This window comes from Phaethon lepturus, unplaced genomic scaffold (genome assembly GCF_000687285.1).
Source record: "Phaethon lepturus isolate BGI_N335 unplaced genomic scaffold, ASM68728v1 scaffold29323, whole genome shotgun sequence".
NCBI lineage: Eukaryota > Metazoa > Chordata > Aves > Phaethontiformes > Phaethontidae > Phaethon > Phaethon lepturus.
Window position 1 is genome coordinate 2176 of NW_010531646.1, and position 20001 is coordinate 22176.

Here is a 20001-nt window from a genome sequence, read left to right on the forward strand (position 1 = left end):
AATATTGGAGTTTATTCATCTAAGCCTCCACCAGGTTGTTGTGTTTGTTTTTAACACTGATGTCTAGTACACATTAACATTAGGAAAATAGGAATTTATGTTTCAAGTAAGTTCAGACTGCTAAAATACCTTTTTTTTTTTTAATGTTTCATGTCCAAGTCGACCAACAAGTGTTCGAATTTGCTACTGGAGCTACTTTCTTGGTTCTACTGTTCATTATTATTTGTCTATGGGCAGCCTGACCTGAAAAAATACAGACTAAAAGGAAACAAATCTGATCTGTAATATCTAATAGGGATTTGCACGGACGTTTCTTTGAAATAATTTGTGTGGCAGTTGATTGCGCTTGTCCATCACCAGAGGGACGGGTCTGATGGGAGACCGTGCAGTTGGGATTGCCATCAAAAGCAAGAGGGATAAGTTCTCCAGAAGTATATGCTTAGTGATGTTAAACCTTAATTTTTTCGCAAGTTTTGGTAAATTCTGCTCAGCCCAGATTTTACCTTAACTTTCTTCATGCTTCATTCCCTGTGTGTCACCTCACTTCCCGCCCTGCTCCGCTGGAACAGCCTGGTTTGATTTAGATGGGATAATGTCAAATAATTGAGTTCAAACAGTTGAACTAAAGTCCATATGCCATTTGTTCAAACTGAAACCAAAAAAACCCCAAACCCTAACCCCAAACCAAAAATTTTTTTTATCGCTTTCATAAATGCAGAATTTCTTTCTGCTTTGAGCTGTGGTCAAACCGTGTCGCACCAGTTCAATAAATAACTAGGCAGCTCTACTGAATAGATGAGGAAAACTGTTTTTCTTCATTTTATGTGGATCGTTTAGGTCTTTGTACCCTGTCTCCCTGAAGATTAAATAGCAAGCACAGGCTCCATGCAAAGATAATAATTGCGAGTCTCGGTGTGAAATGCAGAGTAGCGCCTTTGGAGAAAGAAAAGTTTCATGTGGGCTTGGAAATGCTTGTGGCTGCGGGGAAAATAAGAAGCCACAAATCTGGGGACCAAAACCCCAAGTGGTTTTAAAACAGATAGAGGAATACCTGCATACTTATATACATATTGAAGAATTTAGATGAAAGCTTTGGCCATAGACAGGTTGTCTCTCATTTATTATTTCCAACGCCACAACGCTTCGTGGTGGCATTGGAAATCTCTTTGCCAGCTGAGAATCAGCCTTTTGGGTTTGATTTTCTTAAGCTGTAGGTGTCTTTGTGGACATCAGAGTACCAGTTTGATTTCTGACAAAGACAGGGTGCTGAGGATACCGTCCCTCCTTGCGTTTTCCCGGCGACCTGAACCATTACGTGAACAAAGCAAACGCAGAGGAGACTGTTCAAGGTTCTGGTATGCAGCCTGGGAAGAGTGTGGAAGGTGCCACGTCTCACCAGCCCGCGTTTCCATTACCAAGAGAATATAAAAATAGATGCTACATTAAATAAATTGCGATCGCATGAAGGTTGTCTCCTAACCTAAAAGGCAAGCTGGGTTTCTGATGGGAAGCCATTTGTCTGCTGGCTGAAGCCAAATTCCCCCAAGAAAACCAAAATAGAAGTCGCCAAATGGCACCTCTTGCTATAAAGGGGGAAAAGCATTTAACTGGCAATGTTATTGTGAGCAGCTGCCGGGGGAATTTAGCAAACTAAGAGGCCTGGTAGGTCAATGACAGGGGTCCTTCCTCGTTTGGTGGTGGCTAAGAGGGGATGGCCGAGATGGAAAGGGTGGCTGCGTTCCAGTTGTCTTTGGGATGGGTACCGGTCCCTCAGCGCAGCCTGGGGCCGGCTCAGGGTTCAGAAGTTACCAGGGTTACGCCGGCAAGCAAGCAAACAACTCCCTTCAACCTCATCTCGTGAAATCGGGCTAAAAATAGGTCGCTGAGGCTTAAGGTTAAAAGTAAAGACGTGACCGAGCAGTGCTGTTGAAAAGCCAGCTCTCCTCATCCCCTACAAACATCCAAGGACTGCGCGTCCCTGCCAGCGCCGGCGCGTTTGTTATATGTTACTAGCTATAGAAAGAGGCTGTGTGAAAGTTGTATGTTAGCTGGGAACATCTTCTGACCTGAGAGCAGCGCTGACGGTTGGGTTTTCCCTAAGGCACATAGAGTTTTAGAAACGGCTCTTCAATTATTTAGCAATAGGCCAAATATTGAGAAATGTGGTTCATACCGAAGTGAAGCTGATGACTGAAGAAGCGAGGGGAATTATGTGAAGGTATTTGAAGTATTTGAAGGTAGGACTATTTGAAGGTAGGACTATTTGAAGGTAGGACTATTTAAAGTTAGGGTGGCGGGTTTACTGTCACAGCTTGTTTGGGGGATGTGCCCTGCTTCTAACCAGCGCGTTTGCCTGCTTTACCCAAGGTCCAGTTGAAAAGCGAAGAATCGAAAACATTTGCCATGAAAATACTGAAGAAACGTCACATAGTGGACACGAGGCAGCAGGAGCACATCCGCTCAGAGAAGCAGATCATGCAGAGCGCGCACTCGGACTTCATCGTCAGGTACCGTCCCTCCGGGCCCGGGGGAGCGAAGCACAGCCGATGCCGGCATGTCATAAAAGCACATAGGAATAATCCATCCATCCCCAGCAAACCCTTCAGCCGTAGCTTCCCAGCAAGATACGGTGCATGGAATAAGGTCTCCTCCAGGCGAACGTGAGATGACTCTGCCCATGGGGGACACCCACCCAAGCCTGAGCTTAAGCCATGTCTTGGTTTGCGGTGGCCCCATGCTCTGCTCCCGTGGCTTTGTGGCTCCTGGAGCAAGCACACCCTTAGCCTGCAGCCTGGACAGAGCTTGCCGATGCCGGCGGGCGATGCTCCGTGTAAGACATACGCAGCGTGACTCGGCGTTGCCCCTGCTCAGGGTTAATATTCCTCTTTTTTCTCAATTTCTGATTTTTCCTTCCCGCAAAGTGAAGCTTTGAAGGGTTTAATCTTTCGAGAGCACACGCCGCCATGTTGTATCCAGTGCTTCTCTCTAGGGCCTGTTAGATAGACCTGGCTCCGTGTCCCTTGACGCATCATGGGCAAATGCCTAGACCATACCGCTCCCCAAAACCTAAGCAGATGCAATTCTTTGGTGAATAAAAAAGGCATTTTTGTTTCTTTTAACCCCAACAGCGAAATTCTCTGACTCATCGAGGACTGTGAGTATCTGTCGCAGGAAACCGAGGTGGTTCTGTCTATGGTTTAGGTCAGGGCAAGGGCGATGGGCGGGCGATGGCAGGGCAATGCGTTTCACCCAGCTGGAGGTGCCTATAAGGGCAGCCTCTCGTCTAAGCCAAGGGTGCTTCGTCCCACCCTCAAAGAGATGCCTGAAGCACTTGCCTCTTGCCGGAGGAGATCGACCCAGCTCCCAAAAATTGCTCCGGAGACACATACTAACCCAGGGGCGAAACCAAACGCCTGCGATAGACGCGAAGGCGACGGCACGGCTCCACCCATCAGTCGCTGAGGGGGGGTTCCCTTCCCGGGCTGATCCCTGGGATTCCCCCGGAGCCCGCGGCTGCGCCTCTGATTCATGGGTGACAACTGCGGTGACACCCTAGCCGGCTGCGGTTCCCTTCACGCTGTGCTGCTCGGTTCACAAACGTGCCCCCGTTACCCAGGCTGGAGCCAAACATCCCGTGCAGGCTGTTTCAGCCTATAGGTTTATTTTCTGAAGCCTGAGCTGCCTCGGGATGGGGATGCAAAGGGAGGTGCCGTGCGGGGCCAGCCGAGCGGAGGGACATTTTGACACCGTATCCAGAAACACCCCCCCCCCAAATAAAAATCCTGAGCCCGCAAGCATGGAGCCGCTGATATCCATAGCTAATAAAATAAATACTTCTTCCTTCCCACTTTTTATTCTTTCAGTAGGCAGCTGAAAAAAGGATGCGTTAGCCGTAGGTCTTCTCCTTCCATGTCATGCAGTAATTCCCATCCTTTACAGTCGCAAGCCTCCCTTGACTATTTTTAATACCCCGTGGAAATCCTGCACTGGGAAGGGACTTTCTAAGCCATAAAGCCCAACCTTTTGCTGTTGCCTGTGCCGCAGCTAGAAAATCCTCTCTGGTTTATCATACTCTGTTGCCTGCATTTCCCCCTCACTTCTCCTTTTGCACATCCACGGGGATTTGAAGTTGTTATAGTTTCTATCCTAAAATTATTCATAATCTGTTTATACCCTTTCTTGGGTCAGCTGGGATAATATTTTCCTGGGTGCTATGGGCAGAAATCTTAGCGCTTCGGTAGATTAATGGCGTTTTGGATGCCGGGTGAAATGTGGGTTTAAAGTTATATTGGAGCAAGGACACACAACCTCTGGGATGTCAGAACGGGAAAGACAAAACCCCCGAAGAACCCGGCTATTTTCTTAATTCCTCATGAAACTGTTCATTAAAAATCAGTGAAGGATGGCTCCATTTGGTTATTAAAATGCATTAAACTGGGCAAAAGAACCAGAAGAGGCCAGGTATCACTAAATAAAACTTACTCGTAGATAAACTAAGAATTTGACAGAACAAAGCGTTCTGTGTGGGTTTGGTAAAGGGTCAAACAAGTGTTGAGCTGTGGGTGTCTGCACTGGATCTGCAAATATTTGGATGAATAAGAAAATGAATAAAAAATGAATTAAAATACCGTGACATTTCAAACTTAGGACTCCTTGGTCTACTGAAATACTGCGGTTTCATCATGTATAAACTTTATGCTTCCATTACAGTTGCTAAACAATATTTGATCATTTTTTTTTTCTGCACGTTTTAGGCCAGATTTGATGCCCATACATTTTCTGGAAAGCAGTTTTTCGGCAGGACTACCTTAACTAGAGAAAGTAATGCCTTATTTCAGTAGCATTTAAATTAACGAGCAATTACAAATACTTAGTTACTCATATTTTGGATTCTTGAATATGTAGGTTTTCTGTAAACCTTAATGTAGATGAAATGTTTATTAGAATACATTATGTTTTGTCCAACTGGCAAGACATGGGATGAATTTTTTAAACCCATAAATTTTAGCCATATGAAATGGTCAGCAAGTTTGTTCTAACTTTTTCTGAGAAGCAGGTTATAACTGAGGTTTTAAATGTCTACATAGGTAACACTAGAGTAAGGGGAGATCTAAAACAAGGGTTCATTTTTTTTCCTTTAATTTTTTTTGTGGCTGCAAATAGTACCTTTTGGCTACAGAGTATTTCCCAGGTACTTCAGCACCGAGCATATTCAGTACCCAAACTCCTGCCTACATCGCAGCTGTACCTGCTGGGATCTTATTCTGTTAAACATGCCAAAAATATAGCGGGTAACTGCTGCTAAGCTGTGTGCGGGATGCTACACAAACACAGATAGCAGACAAATGTTGTCTAGCATCGTGATGTGAAAGCGTGTTGGAGCCAAGCTGTAGCTGCCAGGATGTTTTGCCATGTACCTTAAGTTAATATTTAACTGGATGCCTTTGAAAGGAACCAAATCCTGCAGTGTTTTCCCCCTGGTCCATCACACAGCTCTATAAAAGATATTAATAACTGGATTTATCACTAGCTGGGAAGAGCTAGAATCTGCAAAACCACCTGTTTTAATTTATATCGTGTTGCATCAGCCCTTTAATTTTCAACTCTTGGGCATTCCCATGAATGGAGCAATTACACCAGAACAGAATGTCCCTCAGCATCCCCTCCTACTGCAGAGCTCAGGTTTTTAAAATTAATTTCTAAACAGTGCAGCTGCAAAGAAACCTTTCTAGTACCCACATACAGCAGGCTCGTTCCTGGAGGCCACCTGAACCGATGTACCCACCCATGCAACGAGAAGTACAAAAGTAGTTCAACATTAAAATTAAATAAAATAGCTAATATTGAAGTTCCTGTATTTAATTCCACAGTTTCGTAGTTGCATTTGTTTAATATATCATATTAAGCAGCGCATGGATTCTACTGCACAATTTAGACGGCATTTGAGAAGGAGGACAGGTTCATAAAGCCTGGCCCATCTATCCCTTTTAGTCAAATTTTCCTCCACGTTCAGTCCCTGGGAGGAAGAGGAGGAGCAGTTTTAGATGCTTACATGTCAGCGGGTTGTCTTTAAACTCTCTAAATCAGTGGGTGTAAGTTCTGAAATGAAGCTCAAATTGGGCGACACTCCTTTGAGATGGTTAAATGGAAGGCAGACTGCAGGTCTGCAGCCGGACTCTGTAGCATGATGAATAAGATGATATGGATGTCTTAAAAAATGGTTGGGAAAATTCTCTTTCAAGCACATCTGGGAAGCCAAGTGTCAGGTTATGCCATTAGAAATGGCAGATTTTATGTTTAGTACCCAGAGTAGTGATGACCTCTTCTTCTGAGGTCGATGATACACTTCACCACTCCAATGCCCATCTGCTGAAATATCTCCCACCCGAGAAGAGACATTGAAGTGATCCTTAAATGTAGCGCTAGCTCTGAAAGATACCCTCAGTCTTGTGGTGCTTCCTGGGATGAAGCACACGGTCCGTGAGAAGTGGGAACGCATGGTGCCTTTGCTTGCATGGTGGATTTATTTATGATTTTGTTCACCAACGACAGGCTCTACAGAACGTTCAAGGACAGCAAATACCTGTACATGCTGATGGAAGCCTGTCTAGGTGGAGAGCTCTGGACGATTCTCAGGGACAGGTAAGTTTTAAGAAACTATTATCTTAAAAAGTGGAATATTTTCTAATATGCCTCCAGATAACCAAAGGTCTTTAACTTTCATGGGCAAAATCTGGATCCTACCATGCAATCTTTAATTTAAGAACCCAGAAAGGTGAGGAGATATTTTTGTTCCTATGCAGTTGACTAGAGACAAAGTGAATCCAGTCTTAACTGGAGAATAAAGACCAATGCAGGTTGTGTCCAACACGTACGAGACTTTATGTAAGTGGAAATTTATCTGGAGCTACTTCCTTATGGCCTCTCTGGAAAAATAAAGAAGGTAGTGATGGTAGCCATGGCAGTCATGTGATAAATTGCATCTACGACAAGTCTTTGACTGCCCTTTCCCCGTGTCTTGATCTCTAAAGGGTACCCCTACATAGCCGGCGGCATATGTTAATTTTATTTTAATTAATTAATTTAATTTAATTTTAATTACCTAGAACAACCACAGAAATTATGGCTGTGTCCTTGGTGCCCGTGCTACCGTTTCTCATGTTCGAGAGCCTGGCTGGAGGCTCAGGCACCTGGTAGAGAACTGGGGGCCTGTCTTAAGGGTGACAAAGACTTTGGGCACCACACGTGACGGCACAGAATGACCCTGCGGGGTGCGGCCAGCCATTGCAGGAGGTGCAGTGTCAAGGCCAGTCATGCTGCAGGCTTGCAAGACACACTCTGGAGATTGGGTCCTTCCAGTATGGCACCTTTAGGCATTGCTGCTGTGGCTCTTTTAGACTCTGGACTTGCAAACAGTCAGTGGAGTTAGTGAGAGTTCACGGTTGCGAACAAAATCCATGGGAAAGTGCATTTTCAAGGTAAAAAATGCAGACTTCTTCAAAGTCTTCTGAAAAACCACAATTTCCCATCCCAGAGGAAGACCTGCTGTTTTCATCTCAGTGTTTGCTCCTCTGCCCGCCTTCTGCCACTGTGAATAGCAGCAACCAACTCTATCATGGAGGAAATGTGATAAATAATGTCTATTAATATTTCTTAATATTTATGACAGTCGGGTACGATAGCGATGACCGGGAGGAAATGAATAGTTCTGCATGGGCTTTTAGTCCAGATATCACATGTTAAACAAGGGCTGCTCATCAAAGTGGGAAACGGGATCATACATCAAACCCACACCCTGCAAGGAGCGCTACACGGTCGGGACACAGAAGTGCCATGGAACAAAATAGTTCTGGAAGCATGTAATTACATACCTCGCCATAACGCACAAGCAAATGTGGTCCTGGTATTTCCTGCCTTGGGAGGGATTGACCTTGCAGCGTTCGGTTCTGGTTGTGGGTGGCGGGTGGGTCGCGCAGGTGTACGTGGGACGTGCGCGTAATACGCCCACGGGGCAGGAGAAGATGCGGTGAATCACGGGTAACGATGTAACAGGCTCATAATCGGAACATCGTTTAATTAAATTTGGAAAGCGAAAGAAACGCATCGGAAAGATTGATTGGAAAGCAAAGATTAAATTCTTTTTTAATTACCTAGAACGATTTTTTGAGGTAATTCTTCCTTTTCCTAACAGCGCGCCTCCTCCGGGCCGTTAAAAGGAGAACTGTGGCAAAGTTAGGAGGTGCCAGGTTGTATTTTCCGTCATCTTTCTCACAGGCTGCTAATTTCATCTTTAATTCTCGGCTTTAAATTGTGGTTCTGCTGCCACCTAGCTTAGACACGCTTCTGAGCTCAGCCAGAGCGCAGGGGGATATGGTTTGCTTCGGCAAACTGGTTGCAAAACTGGTGCTGAAACGAGGATCCAAAAGTGTGGTTTATGCAGAATTCGCAATTAACGCTTCAAGTCCCAGCAACTGTAATTTTTCTGCCTTTTGTCTCGGTTATGAACACTAGTACAGGAGTTCTTGATCTCCACGGCTCAAAATAGCTTTATCACCCTAAAGTCAAAGAATGTAATTTAAAAAATCACCTTTTCCTTAGAAGGTAATGATTTTTAGATTTGGTTTGTATGAGATGAATTTATAAAATAAAACCTAAAATGTTTTAGATATGAATGTTCGATATGAGGGTGGACTGAAGGCGGGTGGATTGAAGGCAAAGATGCTAACTTCAAAAATGGAAATGCAATTAAATTTCTATATGTAAAGGTGACTTCAGCAACAGGCACTTTCCAGGTATTAGAGTGATTCTACTGAACTGTACAGGTAATTTAACAGTAGGGTGAAGTCCAGTAAGGGAAGAGATCTAACCGCTTTATCCCCTTTCCCTCTCTCGTTTTACGCAGAGGTTCGTTTGAGGATTCGACGACCAGGTTTTACACAGCGTGCGTGGTCGAAGCTTTTGCCTATTTGCATTCCAAAGGGATCATCTATAGGGACCTCAAGCCAGAAAACCTCATTCTGGATCATCGAGGTTATGCCAAACTGGTGAGTGCCTGCAACGTCTGGTTTGGCCAAAAAAAGAAGTCGCCACTACTATCAGACAACTAGCGTTAGGGGTGGAGGAGAGCACAGGATTAGCCATAGAGGGTCAGAAGCAAAGTCCATCCAGCCCAGGGTCCCGTCTCTGATGGTGGCCATCATCAAATCATAAAACAGTCTGGGTTGGAAGGGACCTTTAAAGGCCATCCAGTCCAACCCCCTGCCATGAGCAGGGCCAGGGATGGGGCATCTACCACCTCTCTGATGGTGATCAGTAGATGCTGAGAGGAGATCAGGGCAAGAGTGTTGTCACCCATCACTGGGATGTTTTCCTAACCTCCAAGTAGACTGAGGCTCAGTGTACAGCTGAGCTGGGAAACACTAATTCTGGCTTGAAATTCAGCTTTTTGGTCCTGAAGTGGAAATGTTTAGAGAATAGCATCAAGTGAAATCCATCCAGCTGTTTTGGAGCTACCGAAAGACTGAAAAATAAGTTCAAAATAGATGTCTCAGTATATTGGTGGGAGAGAGGAAGGACTTGCATCTGTGGGCTCTATAGGCGATTGGTGAAGCAAATTTTGCAAGCTATTGTTTCTGTATCAGGTCCTTCATATAAGCAATAAAAAAAGGCCTTCTTAATGGAAATACTAATCATGATCCTGTCATGGCAAGAAATTATTACTATTCATGACTCTGGACTGTGTTGCTGAACTTGGCAAACAGAGCTTCTTGCTTTATAAGGGCCACTTGTGTTTTAGCACCAGCACCACACCGATCTGTGCTACTCCTCTGGGACGACTGCATGAGGCTCTGCCTGAAACTGCTCTTCCCAGAAGGTCATGGTCCTTCTCGGTGCTGTCCCCTGCAAGATCCACCTCCTCAAACCAGGAGGGCAGCGTGTGCAAGACCAAATTAGGGAGTTACCGATGGGTTTCACTGTATTGCTTTGTTCACTCAGATTACTTTTTTGCCTCAGAAATCACTGTAGAGGAACCCCACATGTAAGGTACACCCCAAGTGCCAGGTGAGACCATGGAGAGGGGGAGAAGAAAAGAAAGACTTCCTTGGTGGGAGGTGCTTGGAGGATGTGGACACTTGGGAAGCCACCAGTGAAGGGTGGGGCAATGCACCCCTAATAAGAGCTGTGTCCAAGAGGGGCCAGTGCCCTCCCTGAATGTCACGGGGCGGGGGGCAAGGTCTCTGCCTCTTGGCTTGGGGACTTTTCCCTGCCTTTGGGAAGGGAAACGCGGGAGCAGCATCAGCAGGTGGGAGGAATAAGTCAGGTGAGAGCAGTAAGTCAGAGCATCACCATCATGGACCTTTATGGCCTGGTGGCAATCACTGTGTGTCACCGTGACACTAAGGCTAATGAGTGACATCGGAGTTTATCCTCTACAGCATTTCGCTAAGGCTGGAGGATCCAGCGAGGTGTCGGCTGATTGAGGAGGATTAGGTGCAGGACTGTCCTTCTCCCCACCCCAGGAGGATCTGGGCCAGAGTTTGTGCTGTTCCCGTCACCAACCCCCAGCTCCTTAGACATTTTGCTCTTCATGGACACATCCATGATAGCATGGGAAGTGTCCCAGATCCCTTCTGGGACTGTGACCGTGTAGGACATTTTGCTCCTGACCAGCTCAAGGTGTAGGCGCATCTCGCAGCCATCAAGCGACAGCAGAGTGTGCTACAGACCACAGCTCTGGGCCAGCACAGCACCGGGCAGGGGAGGGCAGAGGGGGTAGAGCTAAAAATACAGTAAGCTTATTAACTCTATTATTGAGCTCTGCCTGCGTCCCAAAGGGGACTGTGGTTCCCAATATAATCTGATTTTCCCTGCTTGCCAGTGCCATAGGGGCACTGCTATAGGGGCACGCTGTGGTTTATGAGCCTGCCAGCACGTTGTTAACAGCCTCACGTAAATTGGGAGAATTGGGAGGACTGTTGTACTGCATCACTCTCTATACTGGGAGAGAAATCTGAACTTTTCAGTAGATGCCAAAATGGTCAGTATTTAGCCTGAGTAGTTCCTTGTTCAGGTAAAGGCTGGGAGTTCAAAAAAAAAAGCAAAAGCAAAACAAAACAAACCGGAGCTGTGAATGATACGAAATTACACCTCCCAAGAAACCCTCAGTGTTGGCATTTGTTCTTCTTCCCCCACCCCGTAAATCTTCCTTTTATATTACGAAGGGTAAATCACTGCCTGGTTCTGGAACAAGCCACAATGCTTTTCACTAGGAGAATATTCCCATGAGGAAACCTCCTTTCTGCTTTGCTTCACTTCAAGAGGAGTGGAGCACATGGCTGACATTCCCTCCTCGTGCTCTTCCCTGATGGTACTTTGCTCCTTTCCGCAGGTCGATTTTGGCTTTGCAAAGAAAATAGGATTTGGAAAGAAAACATGGACTTTTTGTGGAACCCCGGAGTACGTAGCCCCCGAGATCATCCTGAACAAAGGTCACGACATTTCGGCTGACTACTGGTCACTGGGAATCTTAATGTATGAACTCCTGACTGGCAGGTATGGGCATCGGGGCCGGCGCCGCTGCTGAAAATAGATCCAAATATTTCTGCCGTTGTCACCCTGATTAGGCGAGGGGAAGGTTCAGAGCTGGTGTGTGCTGTAGTTTTTCCACTTTAAATCACAGCTTCCGTGCAGACCTCTCAAAGGGCAAGGCATGAGCAGGCTTTTTAGGAAATGCTGCAAAATGACATCAGAAATTAGTTTTTGGCCCCAAGTGAGCTGAACGTGGTGGGGAAAGGGAAGGGGTTTGCAATTCAACTGGGAAGGTGCAGTGATGGGTTACTGCATGTCTGGAAAGGAGATAGACCTGACACCGTGGGGACTTGAGTCCCCATATCCATCCCTTCCCTTATGTAGTTTTGGGTATATATATATATATTACTGCTGATGTTGGCAGTAGCCGCTTCCTGGCACTTCCTTACCTCATGCCCCATCACTCACTCCCAGGATACAGGACCTGGAAAAGGATCCATCACCTCAACCTGCTTATCCTTTGGGGTTAGACCCTGGCCTCTATTCTGTTAAACCAATGGGGATCTAATTAATGCCCACTGAACGCATGTTACAACATCAAACAGGGAATAAGCCATCGAGCGTTCCTCGGGCTGCTGGGACATGGGCCATCATGGAAATGAGAGGTTTAGCACGTGCTACTGCAGAAAACACAACATTCCTCTTTGGAAATTCCCTCCAGCCAGCATCACTGAAATCCAGATGGTATCAGAGCTCCTTGGCTGAGAAGTGGTTAAGGTCACTGAAAGCAAAGCATTGCTAGTTGTTGTCTACCTTTTCTCTTTTCAGTAGGGTGCTACATTTTGCTTTGTTAATTTTTTTTTAATCAGTCTTCAATGCCATTTTAAAGACAAACTTTTAATCTTCTTTATTTTCCTCTCCCCTCTGAAGTCCCCCTTTCTCAGGCCCAGACCCCATGAAGACCTATAACATCATATTAAGGGGAATAGATATGATTGAATTTCCAAAGAAGATTGCCAAAAATGCTGCTAATTTAATTAAAAAACTATGCAGGTAAGTGCATGAAGTATCATCACTTTGATCTTATTTGCAAAGAAATGAATCATTCAGAAGGATTAAGAAACTAACCGATTTGTTACTCGTTTTCTAGGGACAATCCATCAGAAAGATTAGGGAACTTGAAAAACGGAGTGAAAGATATCCAAAAGCACAAGTAAGTGTCTTCTCCACCATCCATCAGATCCAGCCCACAGAAACATTTTCACACATTCAAACACTTCAATTTTCAGCATAAAAATCTTGGTCTTCCCCTTCTAGTGTGCTCTAGACTCTAATTGAATTTCCATCAGACTCTTTTCCCCGCAGCATTTTAGTATAGATGCCAGTCTTGCCAGTGAGAAAAACACATTGCACATTGACCATTACGCTTTAATTACTGTACGGCAGAAGAGCAGTTGGAAGCAATCCAACTCGGCCCCTGCCTGCTTGGAATTTTTTGGTTTGCGGAATCACTTTCCAAGGTTTTCCTCAATTTCCCCTTCCCCCTGCCACACAACACGCTTTCTCTCTACCCGTAATGTTAATTCATCATCTCTTTTGGTCTGATGGGAGAGAGTTGTTAAGTGATCTCTCCTAAGTTTTCACAGAGCTGGAGGGGAATAAGAACAAGTTAGAGACCCGTTGCAGAGGTAGGTTATCTCATCCATCCATGCTGGTCCTTTTCTTCTCCCATCCCCAAAGCAACAGAAATGGGTTGGATGGACAACCATCCAACCTGAGCAACCTGATCTAGTTGAAGACGTCACTACCCTTTAAAAGGTCCCTTCCAACCCAAACCATTCTATGATTCTATGACATTTTGGGGTGGACAGATGGAAGGCTCAGCTCAGGGCTCATCCACCCACCTAAGCTGCCGTAGTCCAAGCAAACCCGAGGTGCCCAAACCGGGAGGAGGACATCCTTGTGCATGCCCTTAGCTCCAATCTCATACAAAGAAAGGACATTAGGGGTCTGTATGGGAGGGACTAGGAAGGAAACAGCAGCTGCCAGGACACCTGCAGTGAGGAACAGTTTTCTTCTGAGCTCTGGTAATTTGTACTTGCCATGGTATGGTCACTGGGTTGCTATACACGCTTCATTTTCAGTACCAAAAAATGTATGTGAAGATGACAGGAAAAATTATTAAGGCTAATTGGACAATTTGAAGAAGATGACTGCAGGAGATGAAACCCACTGTTTAAGCAATTTAAATTTCATTTTGTGCTACGAAGAGATTTGTGACGTATATCTAACTGTTTCATTGCTCCCTCCCTTCTAGATGGTTTGAAGGCTTTAACTGGGAAGGGTTGCGGAAAGGGACACTGACACCTCCTATAATACCAAGTGTAAGTTTTCCTACTTATTTTCTCCTTCCTGGCCAATACATTTTTTTACACGAACATTGTGGTCTTGGGGCACTAATACACTGGAGTTAAGTAGCGACAGCGTGTGCCTTATTTCTTCTGAAGATGCTTGAAGAAGGCATGTTAGAGACATTTCCAGCTATACTTGGTCTCCAGGCAGCCTCTTCCAGGAGAAGGCAGTTTAGGGAGGGCATGACTGCAATGAAATGCTCTTTGCAGCCAGAGGTCGGGGCAGGATCACTCACTACTACACATTTTTCTCTTCCTCACCTGCTCCACTTGTTTCTTCATCTACTTTTCACATTTCAGTGGAGAGCTGCCACTTTCATCCCTTCTCTCAGATGTGTCCTCTTTCTTTCTCTTTTATTCTTATTTCTTTTCACAAAGCAAGTGGGATTTGTATGCCATCTCCCTTTTCCTTTGCGTTACCCTTTCCCTCTGTCTTTTCCCTTTTGTGCTTTTCACCCTTTTTTTCCCGGCGTCCGTGTCCGACATGAAAAGCCCTGTTACTGCCTAGTTTATGTTTAACTGGGAGCAGACGCGGAGGGACAGCTCGACTCATTTTCCTTTGGAGCAAAGCTCTTCCTTTGATGTCTTTGTGAGCTCTTTACCCACAAAGCCTGCCGCAAAGGGAAACCAAACAGGATTAGCTGATAGAAATTACCTTGGCCCCTTCTGTTCTGCAGCCTCCCCTCCTTGTTTCAACTTAATCCCTTTCTCTCCGTGCCTCTCCCGCGGGATCACTGAGAGAATGACATTAGCAATCGTGTTTAATTGCACCCCGTTGCTCCGTCCGCCCGTAGCCCTGCACCTCCTGCAGCAGCGGCAGGCACGGCTCTGGGGCTGAAGCTGCCATCCCAAAGTCTTCTTAGCAGCTATGAAAAAGCAAGAGGGTTTTGTGTCCCCTTTCTGCCCTATGGGCTGCAGAAACTGCTGGTGGTCGGTGGGAGAAAGGCAGGACTTTACAAGTATCTGCCTAAAGCAGGATGCCCAAAGAACGTATAAATGTTTTACAAATCAAAACTGTGTTTTTTCCGTTAAGCTTCTTTTTAATGACTATTAGTCTGTCAGCAGTACTGTTCACCACATTTCAAGTCAGATAATAAAGTCAAGCTTGCTCCTTTACATCCAGTTTCAATTCCTGGTTTACCTGTGCAGGATGTCCGTGTAGGCTGAAAATGTCCCAATGTGTTTTTCTAATTGTTTTTAGTCAATTTTTAGTTTAGTAAGAGCATTTCCAGTACTGCTTTTACCCAATATATGCATGGACCCTGCACAGGTAGGAGTGTAATAGAGATGTTGCATGCCTATCCCTAAGCTAGTACTGGTACGGCAAAAATCTCACCATAGCTCCAAGGAGCTCAAAAAGACTAATGTTTCCTGCTCCTCAGGTGGGATTTTTTTTTTTTTTTTGTAGTTTCAACCTAACTTCAGCATGTCTGTATTGTGTTGTTATTTTATTAACGGAGACTTCTCGGTCACTTTATCTTTTGCATTTTAGAATCATCAGGATCTTCGACATGTAGATGTGGCACGTAGGGATGTGGTTTAGTGATGGACTCGGCAGTGCTAGGTTAACGGGTGGACTCCATGATCTTAAAGGTCTTTTCCAACCTAAATGGTTTTATGATTCTATGTCTAAGCCTCAGACAGCACAACAGGCAGCAGTGACTTCAGCGGTATCTGCTCTCTGTGAGCATGAATTGCTCCCTGACATCCCCAAGCTGGGATGTTGCTCCACCACCAGAAATGGTCTCTGCTCCTTTGGCATTGCCTAGAGGAAGGCTGCACTCCAGCCCATTCTGCAGGAAATCACACGCTCTTTGCTTTTGCAGTTAGGTCCAACGCAGTAGGAGAACAGGGTCGTGTGAGCACCCAGTTCACTTCGTTGGCATTATTTCTTGACATCATCAAGACTGTATGTTCATGGGTCTGGTGACATCCTATGACCAGACAACCATGTCTGTGATTGCTCCCAAGAGAGTGATCTGCTGACACTGTTTTGCCAGCACACCACCACCAAGACTGTCCAAAGACAGGAGCATCCTTCTTTCTTCAGAGGAATCCTTCTTCCAGGGAGACTTCTCAGTGCTGACAGCCATACATTGCCCTTAATTGCAACTCAACACAGATGATTCTTTCCTAGAGCTCTTAGGAGTAATACCTTCTCTAGACATAGTCCTGAGATCCTCTCCAAAACCTGCTTCCATTAACTACTGAACCTTGTCAACCCCAAAACTGTCAGTCCTGCTCAGCCTTGTTTTCCACAAGTTTTTCCATTGCTTTGGCAGAAGTCCCAACTGCCAGTAAGGGCCATAAAGTGACCTAAAATACACAGTTCTGGGAGAAGAAAGCAGGTTCTCCGTCAATCAGTGCACCTCTCCTTGTTCGCTGAAAAGGAGCCAGCAGGACTAAACATAGAGACTAACTTTTTTTTTTTTTTTTTTTTTTTTTTTTTTTAAGAAAAAAAGCCTTCCCCAGCTCTTAAACCCTCATCAAGCAGTTAGATGGTACTACCAGTGAGGCAATGAAAGCTGCTCCTTAGCTCTTACTGCACGGGATTTTAGGAAAGATCTCAATTTACAGCCTGCTGCTAGGGCATTGCTTCAGGGAGTAGCTGAGCCTCGGTACCACAGCTTAAATCTGTGATGGTAGCTGTCCTGAAAAGCTTCTCCTATTTCTTGACTCTTCCAAAGACTTGTGGCTTGCATCACAGCTCTTGCTTTTCAGAATGACATGCAAATCTCCGCGCCATAATCCATCTCAAACCCCTGTGTTGGTAGAGCAATCAGAAAGTTGATACCGATCTTTGCACTTTATGTTCTTGGATGGACAGAAGATAAATCTGAGGACATTGAGAGGGACATTTGCTCCTACATCTCTGACAGTGAAGGACTGCAGGCCACGTAGGTGACCTAGACCTCAGAGCTGTATGGAATCACACATAACAGCATTAGCATCACAAGATGTCAATCAGCAGAGTAGTAACTCATCCAACCTTTTTTCCTCAAATCATATTTCTTCTAAGAAAAAGAAAACCCTCAACATTTGAGATGTTGAATATACTCAGCCTTTTTATTTTGTCAGACAAACATAAAAGGCAATCTGTTTCCCAAAGCAGGACTTACTTCCCTTAAAGCCTCATCTAACCAGAGCTCAAAAAACAGTGCCTGCACTGCTAGGTGCTCGCAGAGCATACATCTGCAGAGGAGCCCCGGGAAGCTCCATAGGTGCTTTCACCCAGTGCTTTCACTTACGCACTGTCCATCACCGCTGAGAGGCTTTCGCAAGACGCTCCAGCTCATGCGTGTCCTCCGTGAACGGCCACACCGACTGCATCTCTTACACTTTGGTAGCTGCTATCTTGTACATACATCCCCGATGCTTCTGCTCCTGGAAGGAGAGCTCACATAGGGTGGGCTGAGAAAAACAGAGAGATGTGGTCCGGCCCATGGGACTGTGGAGGAGGCTGCGTGTGGAGTACAGCAAGGGTGAGGACCTGAAGAGCGAAGGCTCTCCAACTCAACAGTGCCAGCACCAACAAAGTAAACAGATCCAGAAAACTTGAAATGAAATTATAGTGTTCAGTACACAGTGAAGCATCTCATCACTCTGTAGTACTCCACTAAGCTTTTAGATCAAAATTAGTTGGGTATTCAAGAATCTTAATTTTCCCCAAGATGTTTTCAGCAGCAGGAAAATGCTGATGCAGCTGGGCAGCAAATTAAATTTAGAGCTGAAGTTGGAGCTCTTATTGATCAAATAGTCTTTTCCCAAGGCTTATAGCAGCATCCAGCATCAAATACATCTCCTGGACTGCAGGCTGGGCTCCGGCCATGCCTTCTCTACCAGCTGCACACGTGAAGCAGATAAAAAACACAGCAAGTGTTTCCTCCTAAGGCAAGTGCGGTCCCCTCCAGCCTGCACTGGCTACTTAGAGTATGGCTTAAAGTACCAATTTTCTCTAGTAAGAGACTGATTATTTTGGTCTGGAGAGCTGCTGGTCTGTTTTTGTATTGTTTCATCTTTTTAAATTGCATTGAATGTATCAGGGTCTCTATAAGAAAGTTTCAGTCATCCTTGTAAAGCAAAAAAAAGTAGACATTATCTAGCTACGGTAGATTTTAATTAACATTATTTCCAAAAAAGAAACATACTTGGCCTTCATCCTAGGAAGATGGGGTTCTCTGGTAGGCTCCCTAGACTGAGCAATACTTGTCAGGAAACTCGAAGGCGGCAGGCCCCAGCTCACAGCCTCAAATTCAGGATCCTGGAGCCATAAATTGGAAATCCTGGGCTTTGAGGAGGCCCAGGGCTTTTCCAAGTCTTTTCTGATGACCTTGTACCAACGGGTAGGACAGTTGCTCTTGAACTAGAGACCCTAGAGGGCCTGGATCATTAGAGTAGGGGGACTGTGGGAAGTCCTCCTGGGATTCAGCAAGAAGTTGTGGAATGTAGAACTTTTCTGGCTTGCTGCCATTAGCAGTGAATGCTTTTGAGTGATCACGGTTGTGAGATGGAGAGGAAGTGTCTGCAGAGGTCCACTTTGATGACCGTCCCCTTCTTGTCACTCTCTTCTTTCCACAGGTTGCATCTCCAACAGACACAAGCAATTTTGACAGCTTCCCAGAGGATAGTGACGAACCACCCCCTGACGACAACTCAGGATGGGACATAGATTTTTAATGTATTTCTTTTACCTGCTTCTGCCTTGCTGAAGACAGCTTCCTGGGACATGGCTGCCAGCGAAACCGAAAGAATTGGGGAGAATTAGTGCTCGGGGTCACCATGATGCCTTGATTGATGCTGCTACAGTAACTACAGTGGCATTAGGACTTATTGCTTAGATGACAATAGTGCTCTTCATGTTTTATGTTCAAACTTAAAATAGCAGTTGACATGGTGGTCCTGAGGCAGAGCCTTTCGCCAGTAAAGAAATACGTTTTCTATCACCGCGACAATCTTGCTACGCTCTTAATTCTAAAAGTCGAGAGATACGTAGTGTAAGACACACTTAATTCAAGGTACTGGCTTTATCGGTAGGATCAATAGTAATTTATTAAGTGTTGTAGCTAAATACAGTGCAGGATTTGGGCTACTCCCACCCTCCAAACTCTGTAGGTCTCCTGCTGTAGGCCAGTGTAGGAGCAGAGGACGACCACAACGGTACTGGTCAAAGAGTTCACGTCAAAGCAGTGGTGAAACTTGTCCTTCTTTCTGAGCAGTATTCTTGACAAGACTGAATGTTACCTTTCCTCTTTCTTTCTGAGAAATTGTTTTTTAGCCTGGTAAAACAAAAGCACAACTGCTCTAGATCCTGTTAAGGCAGATATGGGTCGCTTCTCTCATACAGCTGAGAACATCCTGTAACATGACGTTTGGGGTTTTTTTTTCCTTTCCCTTGGTAGAAATACATAACTGCATGAAAAAAAAAATCATAAAATTAATCCATTTTACATATAAAATAGTGCTTAAATAATGGTCCTGTAATAAAGTGACAGCAGCCCGATGGTCTTATTGATTAGCTATTAGGCATAAAACTAAGCTTAATTTTTACCTTTTTAGAACCCAAAGGGAAGACATAAGACCCGTAATGTACTTTATAGGTGCTATGTACATCCTTCATCTCTGAATATAAATGGAGTCAACCACCATTTCAGAAATATGTAGCAACAGGCATCGTTCTCCAACACGCTCATAGATGGTTTTACGTCTCCATGTCTGCATCTGTTCCATGTTTAGTCCAAAACTAATTAAAGTAAAAGGCGGTACAGGGCCAGTTTGCTGGCTCTGTTTGTAATATTGCCCATAAAATTGTAATCCTAATGCTAATGCCTTGCCAGGCGAAGAAGCTCCACAGGAAAGTCAGTGGGATTAAATGGAAAACCAATATTGGATGTGTTTTTGTGAGGTCTCCGTGTCTCTGGTGTACCAGGTCCCCGGTGACCGTGGTTTAAGGCCCCAAGTCAGCTCATACGAAAAAAAGAGCTGGGGAAAACAGTATTATTGCGTGTACACGTTTTTCCCCTCACTTCCACTGCTTTTCCTTTGCTTTAGCGCAGCCTCTTCT

The 20001-nt window shown here is 45.1% G+C and overlaps 1 protein-coding gene across 1 annotated transcript; it reads left to right on the forward strand.

Annotated features, from left to right (window-relative positions):
* The first annotated feature begins 2373 nt into the window (after positions 1–2373).
* Positions 2374–18921, forward strand: PRKG1 (protein kinase, cGMP-dependent, type I). The gene is made up of 8 exons (XM_010284634.1): positions 2374–2507; positions 6553–6642; positions 8903–9044; positions 11390–11553; positions 12460–12582; positions 12680–12742; positions 13847–13913; positions 18519–18921. Exons 1-8 carry the CDS (start codon positions 2404–2406, stop codon positions 18615–18617), a joined length of 852 nt encoding a protein of 283 aa, XP_010282936.1. The 5' UTR covers positions 2374–2403; the 3' UTR covers positions 18618–18921.
* The last annotated feature ends 1080 nt before the right edge of the window (positions 18922–20001 follow it).

What these genes read in the sequence shown, in the direction of transcription:
- PRKG1 (XM_010284634.1), top strand. Translation starts at nt 2,404, where the DNA reads ATGAAAATACTGAAGAAACGTCACATAGTGGACACGAGGCAGCAGGAG. An exon ending in TATGAACTCCTGACTGGCAG is followed by an intron (nt 11,554 to 12,459) that starts GTATGGGCATCG and finishes TCCCCTCTGAAG; the next exon opens with TCCCCCTTTCTCAGGCCCAG. An exon ending in AAAGATATCCAAAAGCACAA is followed by an intron (nt 12,743 to 13,846) that starts GTAAGTGTCTTC and finishes CCTCCCTTCTAG; the next exon opens with ATGGTTTGAAGGCTTTAACT.